Below are 21,240 nucleotides of genomic sequence, written 5' to 3'. Positions count from 1 at the left end.
AGGGAATACGGTCCATTTGTGTGATATCTGAGGGACGGAAACGTTGTATCGGTGACATGTTTTCGCCGTCCTAGCGGAATGGTGAAAGTAAGTGTGTAATGTGTATGTTGTGTCCCCCGGATCAGATAGTAAGACTATTTAGAGTCTGTATTCAGGTCGTACTAGAGGTGGTTCTTAGGTCGTTGGATAAGCCAAACACCAATTGATGCACACAAGTTTCAGTTTTATTGTGATATCGCCATCGCGACCGTCGCCCAGATCACAATTGAATGCACAGTTTGGGGCATCGGCTGTCGATGGTGGCCTGTCGACGGCCTGACAGGGTACACATAGGGGGGTCTTTACATTTCTGTCATTTAGCTCATGCCTATTATTACTTTTGATCAAGCCTGTTCCCGGCGTTGACAACTAGCTGAGATTCTGTTTGAATCGACCAAATACAAGACATACACGACAAATCCACTCTAAGCAGCGCCTTAAGCTCATAAGGCACTGCCAGCAACTCCTAGCGCCACACAAATCCCAGCAAACACAAGAGAAGAAAGTCGCAGAGAGCTGTCCAAATAAATAACGCTCCACTAGATCAGCGGCTGGACGTTGATTCGACAAATCTGTCTGATAAATTCGGGATGAATCCAGTCATGCATCCCAACACGGACCGAAGCTGTCAGAGGACACCATTAATCGTCCTTTTCCACCACGCGAGTTCGATGGTGCCATTCAGATCAGCCTCGGCCAACGGACGAGCGCTATCGAAATCAGGATCAACGTATGGCGAGTCGTATCCCGGGTGAGCTATGGTAGGTGATGAAATAATTTTCACGTGTTCCTACGGGGACGGGGTAGGTCTGTTCTCTCTCAGACTGTGATGGACGTATTTTCTCAAAACAGCTCACGCGCACGCACACGCGCCATTATGGTAGTTACGATCACGGAATAAAACAAAACTCACTTAACGAACAGAACATGGGTAGGTCGTTTGTCCTGAACAGTTCATGCGCAAATAGCACGGTCAAGTTGAAGCTCGAACAAATGGCTCCCATTTATCTCTTCGCAGGGCGTTGCAATACATTTTATGCCACCATTCTCCTCGGTAAACCACAAAAATCACTAGTTCATCGGAACAAACACCCACAACACGAACGATCTTTCTCGCACAGCACTGGGGCGGAAAATCCTCCAGGTAGGGTCACTGCTTTGGTCACCAGTTGACACATCCAACGTCAAGTCTGAGCTCGTTCGCGCGCACGGCTTCAGTTCATGCTCGCCTGCTTCACAGCCGAACGTACGGACATCGATTGTCTAAGACGGCTGCGATCGTTTCACCAAGCCCCGGCACTCACTCAGCGTCTCCAGCGTCACATCACCGCATGCGTCGCCGCGTCCCAGGGTCCGTACGCACACTGTCAGCTACACCCAGTACTGGTTCTTCCTCAGGATCGGGTTGCTAGGCTGGCTGGCGCTAATGTCGGAGCCGTCCTGGCTCCAGTCGTCGCCACAGAACTGGCGGTCGGCGTCCACGTCATACGAGTACGTGACGTCGGCCGGCTGCGCTCCCGTGTAGAGCGGCGTCACGGTACACTGCGGCACGCACGGAGACACGTCGCGCTCCGGCCAGCCGGGCTCCAGGAGACGCGGCTGCTCCAGATGTCTGGGTCGCGGCAGGCTGCCGCCCGTCACCGAGATCCGCGGCCTCGGCAGAGTGCTGATGGAGGGCCGCGGCAGCGTCGAGTTGATGAAGTCGGGCGTGGTGGCGCGACTCACGGTGCGCGGACTCTCGCTGGGGGGCAGCTCAGTGAGCGGAGCGGGGCCCAGCTCGCGGGCCTTGCGCTCCGCGCGCCGCCGCCGGTCAGTGATGCACTTGACGACGATCAGCAGAAGGATCGACGTGACCACTACACCAATCACCACGCCCGCCACCAGCACGTAGTCACTGCGGATGAAGGAACTGGAGTCCTGCGGCCGGCCGCGACCTACCACTGAGTTGACGCCCGGCGTGGCCTTCTCGGCCTCCAGCGCCGCCTCACTGAGGAGGCGCACCTGGAGTTCCCCACGCGCGGGCTGCACGCCAGACGCCGTCAGCTCGAACCTCACTGCGTCTGACAGCGTCTGGTTTCCCGTCAGATCCGCCGGCGCCGCCACAAAGAAGATGACGTTCTGTGTGACGTCGGCGTGCGTGAATGAGGTGACGTTCCATGCGCGGGTTTCTCTCCTCTTTCTCCGGTCGCCGACCGGCACTATCTGCGTGACCCGGCCGTGCCGCGGAGGCTCCAGCAACTGGTAGCGCGGGTTGCTGTTCGTGCGAGACGCGAGCTCCGTGGCGTTGAGGACCGCGAGACTCAACAGCACTAGCTGTCCCGGGGCGCAGCGCAAAGGCGTCATGGCCACCAGTGGTGTCGCCAACACTACGAAGGTCTCGTTTCGTATGCCGTTGAATTCGTTATAGACAGTGGCGGCGAAGGAGTCGTTGGGCGCACTGAGGTCCATTTGCAGGTAGGACACCCGTCCTGCGTCGACATCCGCTTGGGAGAACGTTGTCACCATGTCTGCACCAATGAAGAGACGTCCCCTGGTCGGTTCGCGTGTGACGTTGAACACGATCTCACTGCGCATACCGTTCGTATCGGCGGATACCTGCTCCGGTTTTAGGGTGACGCGACTCTGGCCCTGCGGCAGACGCAAGGGCAGGTTCCGTGCAATCGTCAGCGAGAGGGGCACCACCGTGATGCCAAAGCTGGTCATCAGCGGGCTGTGCACGCCGTCCCAGACGCTGAAGAGGAACTGATCGCTGCCGAGGGAGCCGTCCTGCGCGTACAGCAGCCTCTCAGCGTCGACGTCCGCCTGACTGAAGTTGGAGACCCTGACGTGCGGCTGCCCGCGGAGGAACACTCGGCCGCGACTGGGGCCGCTGATGATAGTGTAGAGGATCTCAGATGGAGCGTTGTCCGGATCGGTCACCTGCAGGTTTCTTGTGGTGATCGAGGCGGTTTGCTTCTGCACAACAGACACGCCCGGCGCGGGAGTCTCCAGCCGGAACTTCTGGTCGTTGACAGGCACCACGGTGACGTTGACGGTACCGTTGTAGAGGAGGACGTCCGAGGCCGACGTGGCCAGGAACAAGCTGTAGCCGAAGCTGTCCGTCAGCGTATCCGAGTGGTCGTGCCGGTAGGACAGCCTGCCGGCGTTGATGTCCTCCTGAGTGAGGAACCCGCTCAGGGATCCCCCACTCCCGTCCGATGCACCAACGGCGGGCTCCAGGCGCAGCTGGCCGTGTCGGGGCGGTGTGGTGAGTCGGATCCGCACCTGGGGCGCCTCCTGGCCGGCCGAGTGGCTGCGCAGGAACTCGGCCACGCCGCTGACATCCAGCACGGCGCGACTGACGCCAGCGGCGCCGCCCTCGGGCAGCCGCAGCGGCACGCCGTCCACGTAGCGCCGCAGACCGCCGCGCGTCATCGTCGTCACCGACACGGCGACCTCGAGCACGACGCTGGTCAGCGGCTCGGCCGGCGGCGTCTCGACGCGTAGCTCGACGCTGTCCGAGGCGGAGAGGCCGGCCAGCGGGCGCTGGTGCTCGTACAGCACCAGGCTGCGGTTCAGGTCCTGCTGCGTGAACCAGCTGACCTCCACTGTGCTGCCGTCCGGCTGCTCCCTGCAGACAAACACCGGGAAGGGGACCTGTTAGCCGTCTGCTCATTGTTTAGTGCTTACCACATCATATGTCCAGCACTCGAACCATTGGTATGTTCCATTCCGCTTAGAATTCCGCTCATAATGATGTGCTGAATGGGTCTGGAGAGCGACTCGAGGTTTGAGGCATCGCCAGCTTCGATCGGTCGCGAGGAGGAATTGAAATGCCTCCCTGACAGGGTCAGACATGCAAAATTCCAAAAGTTTGTCTGATGGTGGTGAAAAACCGAATTAATCAGTATCCACCAGCTATTCGAGAAGACTGTGGTCAAACGGGGCGATTTAAGTTGCGAGACGGGCGAGCGTTAATCATGGTGCATTTAGGCATTCATCGAGTTTTGAAGCATTTTCAAAGACTATACCTCCAAACGAACGGAAACGGCACTCCATGTGATGGACCAACATTTACCTACGTGCTAGATTTTGTGAGATGTTGCGAGTGCTTCCATTCGTTGACTCTGGCCACTATCCAATTGATTCAAAGTTAGAATAATACTTATAACTCAGGTGACCTGGGTAGATCACATTCACCGGTCATCAACCATCACCATCTTCATCGACAATCGAACTTTGAACTACCATGCTAATGCTCGAAGAAGCTGACGTTGACAATTGACATCACAGCGACACATACCCAATGTTATAAAACCATCTCTATTGGCTTTTGCGAAGAGGTACCTAAGTAAACGTAACATCCCTTTCTCTTACGTCTTCAAGACGCTTTTAGAAGTCTGCCATCACAATTCCTCTTTCATCCAGCACAGAGCTCGGCCTGCCAATTCTCTCCGCCGCCGCTGAGCTTAAATATCCCATTTCTATCCTCTGGACCAGAGATGACGGCACACCTTTTGAACTTGGCAGCTGAGAAAAGCCGATTGGCTCGGCGTAGCCACAGGCGCTCATCGGCTCAGACCGCGAACGGTCTTCGCGTCTGGCGACTGCTGGTGAGAATGGAGCTCAGGGGCGGATCCAGAAAATCTCCAAGGGAGGGGCCATTAGAAACCAGGAGGCCCCCCCCCCATAATCCCACCTGTTGGAGGCCCCATCTTCCCACTTGTTGGGCCCCCCCCCCCAAAAAAAAAAACTGCGTCTATTGAGCTTATCTAGCTGTTCAGGCAACATCTCAACATCTGTGCAGGCTTGGAGGCCCTCTGTGCAGGTTAGGAGGCAGTGGCGGCGGAAGGTATTCTAGGATAGGGGTGCAAACGATATTGAAGCGCCCCTTCCCGCTGGGCGCCCCTTACCATTGCCGGGCGCCCCAGGAGAATGAATGTTACACATCAACACCAATATGCCTCCCAGTGAAATGAATTATGAATGTCGCCTTTCGACGCCGGTAGACGCCCCAGACACCAGTGGATTTACTGCCGCCTTAACCCTCGCCCGTAAACGGTGTTTTGCCACCTTCGCCCATGCAGGGGGGGGGGGGTGCGACCCCCCCTGGCGTTTGAAAACGGAGCGTCGTAGAGCTTAGCGGAAAAGACCAACGGATTGCTCTCAACGAGATCTCGCGATTGGTGGTATATTTTTTGGTCCTAGGTCAACATTTGACCTACTTATGACCGGTCACAGGTCAAATTTTCGGAAAAATCTAACTTTTTCAGATTTCCGCGCCGATTGCGGCAAAACGGTAAGAGATATCGACTTAAAACCTTCACTATCGTGATCCTTGATCACTTCTCTATCTTTTGGTGTGTATTTCGATGTGATAACTCTAAAAATGATGCGTTGGGAGCATCGGCTTTTATTGGCTTTTATTGAGCTTTTGTCCGTCCTCAGGGTTGCGTGTATTTATATAGATTTATCTTATATTTATCCATGACTTCACCTGTAACCGGGTTTTATCTGTACCTGTTGGTGATGAGCAAATAAACATAAACATAAACATAAACATCGGAAGTCTGCAAGGTCATTTGTGCATTGGGTCACGTCAGGCGTGTGACGTCACTGACCTGACCCTGACCCAAAATGAACTACAAGGAACAACCGACGATGCCTGAAATGGATAGCAAATTCGAATTCAGGGCATCAAAATACCCCGAAAAGGCATACAAGTGCAAGAAGTCATTACAGGTCAACCGAGGTCACTGACCTTACCTTGACCTTTAGTAACCTTCAAAATGTCAACGGACATTGTGCCAATGTCAAATCAGCCAGTTGTGATTCTAAAACAATCCATCAGTGTGTCAGGTCAATCGGCATTTATACCAATGTGAAGCAATCTCCAATTTAGCGTAAATCTGGCCGGAGGTTGTTCCCTTTATGACGTCATAACTCCGTGACCTGACATGACCTTGACAAAAAAATACCAAAAGTTGCGCAAAGGATGCCCCAAAGGGTACTGAAAATTTGAGCGCAAGCTATCTGAAACGGTTCGGCGTGTAGCTAAGAAAAACCTCAGGGGGGGGGGGGGTTGCACCCCCCTACATGGGCGAGGGTTAAAACAACGATAGGCACCTCAGTGAAGCGAATGCCGGCCTATACCACCGATAAGCGCCCCGGATGAATAAATACCACCCGTCAACGCCGATAGGCGCCTCAGTGAAATTAATGCCGCCCCAATCTCCGATAGGCGCCCCAGGTGATACATGTCGCCCATCAACACCAACGGGCGCCCCATTGAAATGAATACCGCCCTTCAACACTGGCAGACGCCCCAGTGGAATGAATGCCGCCCCACAATGCCGATGGCCGTCCCTGCACTGGAAAATCAGTTTCGCCCCTATACAGGCGCCCATAGAAGTTTGCAGAGTGCTATTCCTGGTCATAATCATCTCCCCATTAAAAAAAAACGCAAAATACGCCCTAGCACTAGGGGTGTAACCGCCCATACGGACAGTGCAATTTTACAGGCCCCAATCTCGGACCTCCCTTAACATTCATATGTTGTAAACGGCAAACCGCCCCCAATAAATGTTACACAAACTAATTTCCTCTCGCATATCGGCCATCAGGCCGATTCTGCCTTTTTGTCGCATGGAGCCTGCGCCCTGCAGCGCTATAAGCTCTCATATGTTCGTGTTGGCGTTCGGAGGCTATCGCCTTCAAAGACGTCTCCATAAATGTTTCTTTTTCGTCCCACACACAGGCGCCCCTCTTTCGCATGCTGGCGCCCCTCTTCCGCATGGCGCGCTTCTTGAGTGGCTGCGCCCTCCTAGCCTTTATCGCCTGGCAAGATTATATTCGACAGGGTAGGCAGAATCTGCCTTTGTTTCAGATAAGGATGCCCTCCACTCTTCAGCATATCAAAAGATACTTTTCCCACGTCATTGCCACCCTCTTCGTGTCACAGGTGCCTTTATCAGTTGCGGTGTCGCACTGCTCAGCTTTATGGCTGCCGCACCTCTTAACTTCCTGCCTTCTCTACAGATTTTCGAGGCGCCCCTTTCCATAGCTTTAGGGTGCAGCTGCCCCCCTTGCCCCCCTGCTTCCGCCGCCACTGTTAGGAGGCCCTGTAAAAGTGGTCATCTCTGTGAGTATAAGAGACCTCCAAGTTATGAAAAGCTTTACCAATCTTCTAACAAAGAAGTCTTCTCAGCTATAGTCTTCTAAGAAATAACTAAGTGGGTAGGTTTAAAAAAAACTCATCGGATTTCGGCCACTTTATTTTCAGGAGGTCCCCTTTTCAGCTTTTTAACTTTTTAACTTTTTATTTTATTTTTGAAAAAAATCGGCCAAGGGGGGGGGGCCATGGCCCCCATGGCCCCCCCTTGTATCCGCGCCTGATGGAGCTTAGTCTTACCGCTGGAGACCGCGCCGCTCAGATTTCTAACCCTTGAGATGAAATATCCAGGTTTGTTTTGAACGTGCTCACCCAAAATCATGGCGAGATATAATGCAGTTAGGACCTGATACTGTTAGTAGGTAATGATCCTAACCTGACCTGAACGTTTGTGTTGATACTGATTACTGGCCTGGCCTCTAGCTTAGCCGGTCAACTGATTCGGACTGCCTGGTTATCATCATGATCCAACTGTGATCTACCCCTATAACCTACCTTATCATGAACTAAGTTCTGATTCGAACTCCGCCTTTCCCGTCGTTTCTCTAACCAGGCCCTTTGAACCCAACCCGGTCGCTTCTCTTACCTGGTGATTTTTCCGAGGCGCGGTTTTCTGATGACCGAGTAAGTGATGGTTCGTGGGGTCCGCGGGTCATTTGTGCCCACCAGCAGGTGGCCCTTGGTGATGGATTGCTGCATCATGGGGAACACGTGCAGCCGGGTGTTGGCCACCAGACGCAGCTGCAGCCGCTCCACCAGCACAGTCAGCCGCTCGGGAGGTGTCCGGTGCACCCCGTCACTGACCGTCACCAGCACACTGCACCGCGACACGTCTGGGGAGCAGAGACGGGGAGCGACGTCAGTAACGGCCCGATATTTTAGATAGGTTCAAGGCTCTATAGAAGATAGGTTTATTGTAAACTTGTGTATGCTCACTGCTCAGGCATCTCGGCATAGTCGTTGCGTTGCGATTATCTTACGTTTACCTACCTACCTTATTATCATATTTATCAACACATACACGTCGGTCGAATTCTCAAATAGCTGTTTAGTGTTTACTCGTACGAATATAATAGTCATCGGCAATCGCCCATCGTGACATTCTTGAGGCTGAAAACAAAGTATGTCAACATGAACCTTCGATTTCTAGCGGAACGGACGATCCAAGGCCCCATACCCATACCAGACGTCGATCGATTTTCCTGATCCAACTCGCGGGATGCGGGTGATGGCCCACCACTCCCCTCCCCTCCCCTCCCCCGGCGGTCGTCTCGAGCAAGTCTCGAGTCGGGTTCGCGCCGCCCGGGGCGCTTTGAGAGGCGAGTGACGCGCTCAACCAATCAGCGTGCTGTCACAGGGGGCAGCCATGTCTGTTATTGTTGTCCAGTCTCGTGCGTTGCGCGCGGTGGGTGGCGGTGATTGTTCACGTCGTGCTAATTTCGGCAAGATTACGCGCATCGGGGTGAGGCATTGTCAGGCATTGTTGACATAGTGATGTGCTTGAAATACTGGTGCTCTTTGTTGGTGAAATGAGTGTAAATTGCGTAGGTATCTGGTGAGTGCTGAGTGCCATCTCAATCCAAACGGTGAGGCGTCATTGGCTACCTTTACCTTTGGTATTTATAGTCACCGTGCATTGGCTGAGGTGAACCGCCGTCGCACGACAGCCAAGTTTGAGGAAGTGCACGTCTCATACTGAGGCTCGGTCGGAAGCAACACAGGATGCGACTACGAGACTCGACCCGGTGATGTACCGATCGATATCTACCTATTTCAATTTGTATATTTTCAGATCGTGTTCTTTCTACAGAAGCCACTTTCTAGATGTTCTGGAAATTTTGTGGAAGGCAGACCGTAGCTTGAGCTTGCATGTGTGCACTTGAAGGCACCATCGTGCTATTCTTACATCGGTAATTCATTTATGCCTGTAGCGAGGGGGTGGCCAGTCAGCCTCCAAATGTAACTCACCACCAGAAAGCAATAATTGCCACGAAGCCTTTATATTTTCAACCGGGCGTTTCGAAGAGAGCAGAAAAGAGGGCAAATTTTATTATTTAAAAAGTCAAATCTAGCCGAAGCAGAAAATCAGCCGAAAATGTAGGACACTGCAGCGTGCATTCGGCCATCCATCGCACGACGTCCTCGGTCTTGTTTGTACTGGACTGCTGCAGTGTCGGCCAAACTCGGGCCGTCCGTCAGGCGCGGCTGGCAGTGACGACTTGTGTCGCGCGCTGAGATCGGTCCTCCGCCGGCCGCTGTTGTCTCGGTCCTCTCCGTGACTGGCGGCTGCTCCGCCCCCCTCTCGGGTACCCCGCGCCCCCAGCGATCCCCCGCCGGCCCCGGTCGGTGGGTCGTTTCGGCCGGGTCGCCGCCGGTCGGCGGTGCGCCGGCGGCGTCGGTGGCGGCGGCACCGACCCGTCGATCGTCGACACGACCCTCCGGGGAGCTCTGAAGCCAATCGGGCCGCCGTGGCGCGCCCCTGATTCCGGACCGGTCCGGCCTCCCCCGGGAGCGACTGGAGACCCGTGTGGTCCGCCTGGAGGCATTGTGGTCCAACCAGAGACCGTGTGGTCCGACCAGAGACCGTGTGGTCTACCCGGAAAACGTGTGGTCCGCTCAGAGACCATGGCTGCGCACCGTGCGGTGCACTGCCTGGACCGTAAGACTCCTGTGTCTGACCATTTTTCCGGTAGAATTAAAAATTTTGGTGGGTATTATATATTTGCACCCCTTCCGCGCCCCCTGACGAATATTTGATATTGCTCCCGAACAATGCGAGTCACGACACTTTTCGTATACCTACCTTTTCCCTAGTCAATTTGGAATCTTATGAAGTGAACAATTCTAAACTCGACACGGTAAAAAAGACCTAGCATCGTAGGCACTAGCCACTGCACAATAAAATGCATTCTTAGGTTATGTTAAGCATCGACTTCCACAGGGGCTTTGATGACAGGTGATATTGAGTATGACTCACGGGTCACGAAGATGACCGAGGTAGTGCTTGCCCTACTGTGTTCATCGCTTTACCCGATCGCCCTGGTCTTGTCATTACTGAGATCAGCTAGTTAGGGTGGATCACTCTCAACGGGCCGAACTACACAGGAAACGAGTGTGTTGGCGAAATAATTGTGAACGGTAGTCGGTAAGCCGGTAACCGAATGTTTAGTCTGCAATGCCGGCAAACAAGTTCAATGTTCTTTAACTACAAGTCCATCAGCAGCTAAATCCATCCAGAAATATTGTTCGATGATCTAATCAGGGCATGGTGCCTGCGCTCGTGTCCCTATAAAGAGCGTACGGATTATCACCGAGCCTCTGGAAAATGATGCTAGCTAAAAGAGGCCAATATAGTACGAAAACATGGTGACAGATCATGATTGATAGCTGTCCTCCGCGCCGTATATTCGAGCACGGGGTCCGCTGGGACGGTCACCGCTGCCCAGCGACAGAGGGTGCGTTTCTAATGGAGCGAACTGCTCGTGGCAAAGTAGGCATTTGTCAGTTTATAAGGGTCGATACGGGCATTAAAAAATCGTATACCGTGAATGTGGATGATTGTACAGGCTGCATTTTCATAGTATTTCTTTAGCCGTTTGGTAATCGTCCTGGGTCTATTCCCCTTGAATGTGATGTGAAATTTGCCACGTGGAAGCTTATACCTACCGATATTCAGAATACGTACCGCGCGACCACCCTGAGGTCAGGAAGAGGTCGCGGAGAGCATCCCATTGGTTAATCAATAGTTCTTGGAGGCCATCTGTCGATTGATCCTCATCTGTAGAGGGCAGGAGTGCTCTGATGCCAGCCACGTGTCGCTGAGATAAATTTCAGAGCGGTATTGGAAGAGGGTTCGACAGCCTCGTCAGCGGCGCGCAATTAGTTCGCCGGCGGATCTAAAGGATCAACGGCGCTGCCATCTGTCGGTGACAGAGTGAAATAGGATCCTGAGTCGATCGTCGACTAAACCGCTTACTGAGAACAAAAGGAGTCACCAATTTATACGAACGAGCCTCTAGTGGGTTCACAATATCTTTATTGTATGTATCTTGATGAACCATAAACATCATCAGTCTGCCTTACCTAATTGATTCTGAGTTGTTTTTTTTTTTGCTCTGAAGCCTAACACGAGACAGCATCGCCCAATTATATAATCGCCTGCCCCATGATTTTAGGAGCCTATCTATGGGAAGTTTTAAGCGCTCCGTTTCCGAGTGGTGTTTACGTATTTAGGGATGGGTGAATGGTTCGATGTTTACTGAGTGCTGTGATTTGAGTGCATTTCAACTCGTTTTTCCCTTGTAACTCAGACGCGACACTCAGAATAGCCATTTTAATATGGAGAGTGTTTTAATTGTCAATACAATACAATACAATACAATACAATACAATACAATACAATACAATACTAGACCAATAACTAAATCTGCCAATACCCAAAGTGCGATGATGAAAATACCACCCTGTTCCTCCCATACTGCCCCTTCCCACGCCGACTGCCCTGGTCGCTTATGGCTGAAGATGCGCAACCAGTATGAACACAATTGCTTCCTCTGTCCCGTCGACTGACCTGGTCGCGTGTGACTGAAGACGACCTCCCCGGCGTCCAGCTGGCTGCGGCTGAAGTTGGCCACGGTGACGTTGGGAGCCGTCAGCAGGCTGATGTTGCCGCACTCGGAGCGGCCCAGTGAGAACACCAGGTCCTTCTCGGGCCGGTCCGCGTCCACGGCGTCTGGGGGCGCGCGGGGCACACTGTCACGTCCGGCGGCCCCCGGGACACATCAGGCCAGACATATCGGCGACAATCTGCTGTATTGGCCACATCGACCGCCCCGCTGGAGAAGGCGGCGCGATGCATGGCCTACGATACATCGCCAATCGTACTGGTCACAATGGTGAATTTTGCAAGTGTCGCACACGTCTGTTCAACCAAAAACATTTTTTTTTTCAGGAGTTGTTTTGAATCCGTTGATTTTGCAATATTTTTGAAAAGCTAGGCATCTTAGTCTCGCCGCCTCATATTTTTTTTCAGGAATTGTTTTAAATGCGTTGAGATTGCAATATTTTTGAAAAGCTAGGAACTTAGGCCTCGCCGTCTCACATACGTGATGTTTTGACCTTTATCCCTGTGCATGTATAAGGCCAGTTTGGTCATATCTTGCATCGTGGGTGATACCAAGCTGATCGAAAACGGTTATCCCCCGAAAAAGTTTTCTATGGGACCGTCATTTTAAATAAGCACGTCGGTTTCAGTGGGCTCAGAGAACAGGGAATGGGTAGTGGGTACTTATTCTAGCTAGCAGCATTGTGTGGGTACCGCAAAAGTCGCGCGTGGATGAGTGCTTTCATCCATGCAGATTCTTCGAAATTCTATGGTGTGCGTTGGTTGTGGCTTGTCAGCTTGATCCAATTATATACCTACATATATACTTTTGCGATGAAAGCAATCAATCAATTACGCCCTTAAGTTGAGAAGACTACAAAGAACCTTTGTCGTTTATTGCGTGTGTGTCGGCACCAACTAGTTGGTATCCTACGCTGGAAAATATTTGCCAGCCTCTCCGACAATGTGCTAAAAAGGAACTGTTTACAGCGATCTGTCACCAAACAACTTAGAGGCTGGGCGGGGGCGTGACGACTCTGTTCAATTTGGCCGGCGCCACCGCAAAAAGCGAAAAGAACTGAAAGACTCGGGCGTCTTCTCCAGACAATAAAAACGTTTAAATTTCAACGCAGGGAGTCAAAGGCCACGCTGGATTAAAGAGACCCTAAAGCGCAACGTTGCGTATAATCGATATGGGATGGAGAGTCGGTAACTGCAAGAGCCAAGAACGGCCATGAAGTCATCTTTTCGAATTAGCGATCGGGGCCACTACATTTTAGCATCCGGCGCTTTTAGAAAACTCCGCCCGGATCATGATAAAGGAGCCGTCGAGTCATAAAGCCTTTCATAATAAATTATTGAAAATCGATGGGGTAATACTTTGGCAGAGATGTATTTCTTTCGTCACGGAATCGCATGGCCTGAGTATCACTTTGACATAAATTGCGGTATAAGGGTGCCTATGCCAATAACATATCGGCGACTTGACTTCAATTTTATAATTATGATGTCAGTCATTTTAACTGTACATAATAAGTTAATACTTATTTTAATTTGATACAGCATTGTTTCTTTGCGTTGTTAGTAAAACTGTACGTCCTCAGGCACAGACTTTTCTATATATAGAGAAGTCTGTGCCTCAGGATATTTCTCTGATTTGGCCATGGGATTGCAGCGTAGAACGGTTGTCCTTGAAATTGTAGGTCGAATGCTGGTCGCCCGCATGGGTGCATTGAGGGCGGAATTATTGTGCAGCCTATCAGTCCATGCCCCTATCAAATCGCGTACACAATTGACTTAGTGTCATTGATTGCTGAAGCCGCATCAGCTGATGTGAAAGAGAACGTATCGTTTTATTGTTTCGCTCTCAAGACGACCACGCAACCTTAGCGGTGATCCTTGTCCTAATCTGAACAATCAATTTACTATTCTAATCCCATCTAGCAGCGCTATGATTTAGCTTAACTCCCTCATGACCATCGCTATGCCTACCACAGTGAACACTGAACATGTCTTTATGCATCACATGTAAATATGCACACACATCCAGACCATGGATGCACATTGCACACAATGCACACATTGCACAGTAAACACGTACCGAGTTGGTGTGTGGTGAGGAGCACGCTGCCGCCCTGGACCACGGTGATCCCCGTGTTGTTCACCAGACTGGGAGGGTGATCGTTGACGCCGCTGATGGTGAAGCACAGCTGGCCCGGGGCCGAGGTCTTGGTGTCGGCTAGGGCCACCAGAGTCAGACAGTCGCCTCTAGACTCGTCACCGCTGTGCACGTACTGAGAGGATGAAGGGAGATGGTCAACGAGGGTAGACAAGGGACAACAGGCGTTAGGGATGGGGCCAAGTCTTGAGAGAAGGCGTGCATTGTGCAATATACGTTTCTTAAAGATATTTTTACGTGGCAACAGAAAGTCTGGAAACATCGAATCCGGTCAAATATATAAAAGTGCACCAAGCTTGACTAGAGCACTCTTCGTGGGGAACCATCTCAGTAGAATATCGTGATTCATACTTCATCGCTTGTTGCCAACTCCCGCCTTTTTCATTAATTAGTTACATTTTCAAATTACTTGACTTCACTGATGTATAACTAAGATCAATTATAAGGGGCCGTCTTCACGTCCAACTGTAAATAAAGACATCAAGCTGGCCAAATTAAAGGTCAACACCAATGCATTCCAATAAGCAGCGGCGCCGGAGGTATCGACTGGTAGGCGGACTCGGACGATTCTGCAGCAGAAAACATCGCGGCTTGAACGCCGGCAGCATTGTAAATCGCCCGCTCCCCCGCCTCCCCACTGGGGCGCGGCGGCCCGCCTCCGCCCACCAAAACGCATTGAACCAATAAAGCTGGTAGCTGGGCGGCGGCGGGCCCGCGAAATTGCTCCGCGGGGCAGAGCACATTCCGGCCGCTGGGCCGATAATGCAATCAGCAGCGCCGGTTAGCCGAGTCGGTGCGACGCTCGCACGCGCAAGGTCAGGCGCTGTCGCGAAATTCGACGGAATTTCTGCAACGTCACGCGGTCTCCGGCCTCCGGATAGGGAGTCCTCAGGAGAACTCTCGATTCTTGTAGAGATATTGCAGAAGCAAGTTCCTACATGGTTAGCTATATGATATAATCAATAGGATGGTTTCAATGGCTCCGAGTGTTTGCGGTTGATCATTGCATCATTTTGTTAAACAATATTTATGAACAAGGCCGTTTTACACAGACTTTTGGCTCGACTGGATTTACGTTTTTTGAATTTCTGAAATTGTCTCTCCAAAAGCAATTAACAACGCTACCTCCTGGAGTCTCCCATGCTCGTCAAAACTTCGATGCATGTTAGTCTCAAAACGGATGCTGCCTGCTTTGTTGGCCTCGGCTCATTGCATTGATGGCAAAAGTGGGACCATATTTGAAACAGGCGACTTCCAATATTTGTGTTTTGACGCAGTGGTAGGGATGCCAAGGGACGGTGTTTTCTGTTATGGTTATTGCTTTCTAAAGCAGGTTATGTGAAACTATTTGTTATGTAGCAAATTACATAACTGTCGAATACAAATGGTTAGAATTCTGAGATATTTTTGATACTGTACAAAATCGAATATGTTTATTTTGACTATATAACAGCTTGCTTTATCAAATAAATTTAACACAAAGACAAAATCGAGGTTTCAGACCATATTTTCGATTCCTGGGTGTGCCATGCGTAGCTGCAGAAGTCACAACTGACCCAGAAGTCAGCACACTTGAACATCATATATTCTGCGCTACACTTTCCCCTCAGGGAAATGTCTCTCCACATAACAAAACGCTTATAATCCACCACAGAATTAGGGGAGAGTGGGGCAATGGCGGACGGTGGGTAATGCCGGCCACCCATCTCTAGTGAGTACTTTGTCCATCACTAATCAGCTGATGTTGCTTACATTTCAGTTGAGCGCCATTCTAGCACGTGGTGTAAGTTTGTCACGGTAGCTCCATTTTTTTCATTTTTATAGCGTTAAATGTGTTTTTCGTATCTGATTTTTAATTTTTGTTGCATCTATTTGCTGACTGTGAAATGTGTTAACGCATTTTCAGAAGTGCTGCTTTGCAATGACCTTCAATTAAGCCTTTCTTAAGCGACTGCTGGATGTGAGGCGTTTGCGGCGCAATGCCTTTGACTGCTGCCTGCTTTCTTAAAATAAAGCTGACCTCGGGGTAATACCGGACACGTGTCCGGAATGACTCCACGCGGTTTTGTTTGCGACTTCTGTCGTTAAAGCTCAACGTTTCGGGTTGCTGTGTTTACGGCTGTGTTAGTTTGCTTGCTGTGTTTACGGTTGTGTTAGTTTGCTCATAAGTGTAACTTTATATCTCTTTGTGGGTGCTCAAGCACCCCCAATCCTGAGCTCAGCACCCCCTGCCTCCCTAAAGCACCCCCTGCCTCCTTAAAGCACCCCAGCCTCCTTAAAACATTCCCAGCTGACTCAAGGCCCTCAATAATCAGTATTTTCTTCTCCTTCTACTGTAATGAGCTCAGTGAATCATGCAAATACTATGCTTACTCAATTCAGTGACTAAGAGAATATACATTGAATAAATTACCACAAATTAAGATGCATGATATTTGTGTTTACATTGCATCTGATATTATGGTGCTTGGGACTAAGTAAGATCTCCAATCTAACCAGGGTAACTTTTAAAGGGGGGAAAGGGGGAATTTCCCCCTTCGAAAATTCCGCTCCCCCTTTCAAATTGTGCGTGAACGGCTAGGGAGGGAAGGGGGAATTTCCCCCTCTCAAATTTATTTTTGAGCCCATTTTCAATCAATTCGCTACTCAGATTCTATAATCATCGTTGATCAGACTCTTGTCATCAATCAACGTTGCTGGCGCTTAGATAATTTTCAATTTGAGGTTCCATCCAACCATTTTACGTTCAGTGCAGCGAGAACTCCAGATTTGACCCGATACCGATCGGATGGTCGGTGGGACCGTCTCTTGTTTTGTCTCTTCCGTCTCTTCGCAATCACTGACATATCGCTACAGGCGTAGAAACCGGCGGGGGACGGGGGGTAATAGGTTGATACTACTGATTGACTTTTGCAAGGGCGCAGTCAAGTTGGGACCTCCCCCGCCCCTTACCGCCAAGGTAGGTACCTACGTATATTTTTTAGCTAATTTATTTTTTGGCAACCTAACAATATAAAGTGGCCAGAATCCGGAGAGAGAGTAGGATTTGGGGGTAGGTAAGGTTCTGCAGGCGCCATCCTAACAAAAACCTAATGGCATTGGGCCCCCTTTCAGATGCCACTGGATCCGCCCTTGCCCCGAGCTTTATTCACCCCCCTCCCCCCTCGACTTTTCCTGTAAAAGTAACCCTGAATCTAACATAAATGAAGGTTGGCAAACAATGTTAATGGCTGTAAAATTTATCGACATTCACAACACCATACTTAGTTCCTCTGTTTGGGTAAAACATACAAGCATGTATACCTAAGCAGCCGCCAGCCTAACAATATCCAATTTTCTGTAATATTCTAAAAGTTCAGTACAACCTGGGTCAATTAATCAAGTGGGACATGATGACAGAGAGATCCCATAGCTGCCCAGTGTTCGGGCGTAGGTACTGGAAAGCCTCACGCCGGAAGGACGTGGAAGGGTGGTAAAAGTCCACCGACTGACCTTGTGCCAAAAATTGATTGCACAACCGAGGAATATGCACAGAAAGACAGTTCTTTACGGTGTCATTCTCCCGAAGGGCACATGAAAAAAGCCCGTGCGGCGGTTACGCCTCCCAGGCACATTAACCCTCGCCGGCACAGGCCAATTTGCGTCCTTCGACGGCACAAGGGGGGGGGGTACGACCCCCTTGCGTTTGGCCCCTGATCGAGCTAGAGCTTCGAAGAAAAAACGAGCGTGTTGCCCGTCACGAGAGGAAGCCGATGATATCCAATTTTAAGGTCCTAGATCATCGGCCGACCTTCCAGGTCAGGTCAATGACCCAAAAGTCGGGAAAATCGGGACCTGTTAGAAAGTCATAAAGTGTGTCTGCTATGGGATTTTCTGGGGTGCTGATCACGAATATCGTGATAGTTTTGATCACAGATGATGTCTTTGGGCATTTAGACCAGGTCGGGTCAGGTCAGGTCAGGTCAACCGGTAGGGGTCGTGACGGGTATTCGTAGAACGTGTCAACCGCCTCTGACAGCTTCGTAGCATGTTACGAAGGCACCAAAACTACTTCGTTGATGTTGAAATGGTTGATAAATTCGAGTTCAGCAAAAAAAAAAAAAAAACTAGCCTAGAAACATGTAAAACTCGAAAAAGTGAACCGAGGTCACCAAAGGTCAATGACCTGACCTGACCATCAGGTGACCTTGACATCCACCATGCATGGGAGCAACATCAGATCACATGTTTGAACGTTTGAAACCACGAAAAGCTTGCAAACGCGCGGCTAATGCGAGCCGACATACGCCGAATCGCGATTCCGGCCAAACATGGCCTCGGAAAGTAGGTCACAGGTCAAAGGTCATTTGGGTCAGGGTCATGAAATTTAAGGATTGGTGTAAAATTGATCAATGCGAGGGTACTTAAAGTGTCGTCGCGATCGGCCGCTTTTTACGCAGGTTATTCGCGAAAAACCGAGGGGGGAAGGTTGCATCAACCCCCCCCCCCCCCGTGCTGGCGAGGGCCAAACATCGATACCAGAGGCCTCTTGCACCAAACTACCTAGCGAGGTAAAATCGAAAAACCGGTGTCAGAATAAGCTAATCTAACTGTGGTAAATTTGTTTACAATAGCCCAATACATTGTCCTACATGTGCTTGCTAAATTTTGCACGCAAATTGTTACATTTGAGACTTGGACTGGGTATACGATGCAAAATAATCCAAGCATTGGTGCAAGAGGATTTTGGTGCAAGAGGCCTCAGGTAAGCGCAGTCGTTACGGTGGTGAAGGAGTTGGTACAAGTACATGACATCGGTATGAATGAGGCGGGCTTTGATGGACTCAGTTTTAAAGGTTTGCAGTAGACTACGATAGTCCATAGGACAGTTCCTCTGCGTTTTAGCCCCTAGCCACATGAGAAAGCAGTGCTGTAGCCGCTCCAGCCGTACCAGGTGGGACTGGGCTGCACCGCTCCAAATGACACTTCCGTATTGGAGGACGGACCTAACACGAGCGTCGAGCATTGAACGCGCATAGTATCGCCCTGTGCTCGAGACGCGCTGGAGGTGGACAAGCTGGCATCTCCATGCTCCTCATGAGGAGCCCCAGCATCCGGCAGCAAATCTATGACTTTCGTTTATTGAAATCAATGTGCCATTTTTAAATATTCTTAATCAAATTAAATCATTTTTGAGTAAATAAATGTAAATATAGCACGGCAAGTATAGCGTTATTATTTAACCCTCGCCGGCACAGGGGGGGGGGGGTTGATGCAACCCCCCTAAGGTTTTTCGCAAATAACTCGCGTAAAAAGCGGCCGATCGCGACGAAACTTTCAGTACCCTCGCATTGATCAATTTTACACCTACTCTAAAAATTTCATGACCCTGACCCAAATGACCTTTGACCTGTGGGCTGTGACCTACTTTCCGAGACCATGTTTGGCCGGAATCGCGATTCGGCGAATGTCGGCTTGCCTTAGCCGCGCTTTTGCAAGTTTTTCGTGGTTTCAAACGTTCAAGCATGTGATTTGATGCTGCTCCCATGCATTCGGGTGGATGTCAAGGTCACCTGAAGATCAGGTCAGGTCATTTACATTTGGTGACCTCGGTTCACTTTTTTCGAGTTTTACATGTTTCTAGGCTAGTTTTTCGAGCTGAATTCGAATTTAGCAACCATTTGAACATTTACGAAGTAGTTTTGGTGCCTTCGTAACATGTTACGAAGCTGTCAGAGGTGGTTGACACGTACTACAAATACCCGTCACGGCCCCTACCGGTTGACCTGACCTGACCTGACCCGACCTGGTCTAAATGCTTAAAGACATCATCTGTGATCAAAACTAACACGATATTCGTGATCAGCACCCCAGAAAACCCCATAGCAGCCACACTTTACGACTTTCTAACAGGTCACGATTTTCCCGACGTTTGGGTCATTGACCTGACCTGGAAGGTCAACCGATGACCTAGGACCTTTAAATTGGGTATCATCGGCTTTCTCTCGTGACGGGCAACACGCTCGTTTTTTCCGCGAAGCTCTAGCTCGATCAGAGGCCAAACGCGAGGGGGGTCTTACCAACCCCCCCTCTCCCTTGTGCCATCGAAGGACGCAAAATGGCCTGTGCCGGCGAGGTTTGAGTTCCAGGGACAAAATGCAATATTTCACGACAACCATGTCCGGAGAGTAACCATCGAGCCTGTCCCGTCAGGCGTCATGTTGGATAGCCCTCAATATAAGCTCATTCGTGCAGAGCTATGCACAGGCTGCCTAATCGCGGACCTACTAAAAGTCCGGTAGACCCTGAATTAAAAATTTTAAACCCAGCGTGTTCTGAAATATGTTAAAAAACTTCCCTGATTATGAATGCATTGGGTGAGCCAAAATTGTTTTACAGTGGCGCTATTAAAACAAGCTCTCGAAACGATTTAACATCATTTCTGGCATGCTGCCTGATACAGTAAAAAAGAACAGCTGAAAAAAAGACCTACGAAAAATATGGCATGCCTTTCTGAAAGCTATTGAGCACCCCCAATGATTTTTGGAAAACTACACCCATGAGTTTGCTGCTCTGTTGGGGCCGCGCTGTTGTGTTGCAGCGAGTGCAGTGTTGTGTTGCAGTGCAGTGTACTGTTAACTGCTGAATACAGTTGTCGTTTCTTAATTCTCACTTAAATTTCCATCGGAAGAACGGTTTAAGGATGAATACCAGTGACGATATTTCGACTTTTGTGCTATTGCACTTAGTGGCCGGCATTACCCCTCGCTTTTTTGCACCTCCATTTTTCATCACATTTTCGCGTAGGCTCTGAATCTGTCATCAGTGATCTGAAATACTAAAACTGGGTGCTATCTGAAAGCCTATTCCTTTGGCTATAACCACAGTCAAAATCACCATAAAATAGCTTCAAATAGCTAAGCTATTGAGCAAAATGCTTATGGTGTCGCCATTGCCCCACTCTCCCCTATCTAAGAAAACAGCCTTGATGTGAGGTTGAAGAGTCTCATCACGTCCCCGAATCTCTGCGGTGGCGTGTCTCCCAGCAAACAGCCGTGCGGCACCGCGGCTCGGCCTGAGAGTTAGCCACTGTGCGAGCGCGGCATTCGTGGCTCGTTGGCGGCCAAAGTTGGCACGCTGAGGACCACAGAGACCAATGAACGGCACCATCGAGCGCCAGAGTTGGGCTGGTCTGTCAGCGCGGCCGGCGAAGGCCGGTGCACCGCTGCAGAGGGTGCATCATTCTAACGGCGGGACTGTCGGCCGTCTATCTGACCTCTCCGGCCACGG

General features: G+C 50.5%; 1 protein-coding gene across 1 annotated transcript in view; it reads right to left on the bottom strand.

Moving 5' to 3' along the window:
• Window positions 1–578: 578 nt before the first annotated feature.
• LOC122386471 (chondroitin sulfate proteoglycan 4-like) overlaps window positions 579–21,240 on the bottom strand; it is a 35,266-nt gene continuing 14,604 nt past the window's right edge. Inside the window, exons 4-7 of the mRNA XM_043375698.1 lie at window positions 13,894–14,086; window positions 11,760–11,921; window positions 7,776–8,022; window positions 579–3,649 (exon numbers count right to left, since the gene is read on the bottom strand). Coding sequence (XP_043231633.1) covers window positions 1,411–3,649; window positions 7,776–8,022; window positions 11,760–11,921; window positions 13,894–14,086 — 2,841 coding nt within the window. The 3' untranslated portion in view covers window positions 579–1,410. The remainder of the gene's footprint in view (window positions 3,650–7,775; window positions 8,023–11,759; window positions 11,922–13,893; window positions 14,087–21,240) is intronic.

This window comes from Amphibalanus amphitrite, unplaced genomic scaffold (assembly GCF_019059575.1).
Source record: "Amphibalanus amphitrite isolate SeventyFive unplaced genomic scaffold, NRLGWU_Aamphi_draft 000252F_arrow, whole genome shotgun sequence".
NCBI lineage: Eukaryota > Metazoa > Arthropoda > Thecostraca > Balanomorpha > Balanidae > Amphibalanus > Amphibalanus amphitrite.
This window is presented reverse-complemented; position numbering and strand designations above follow the sequence as displayed.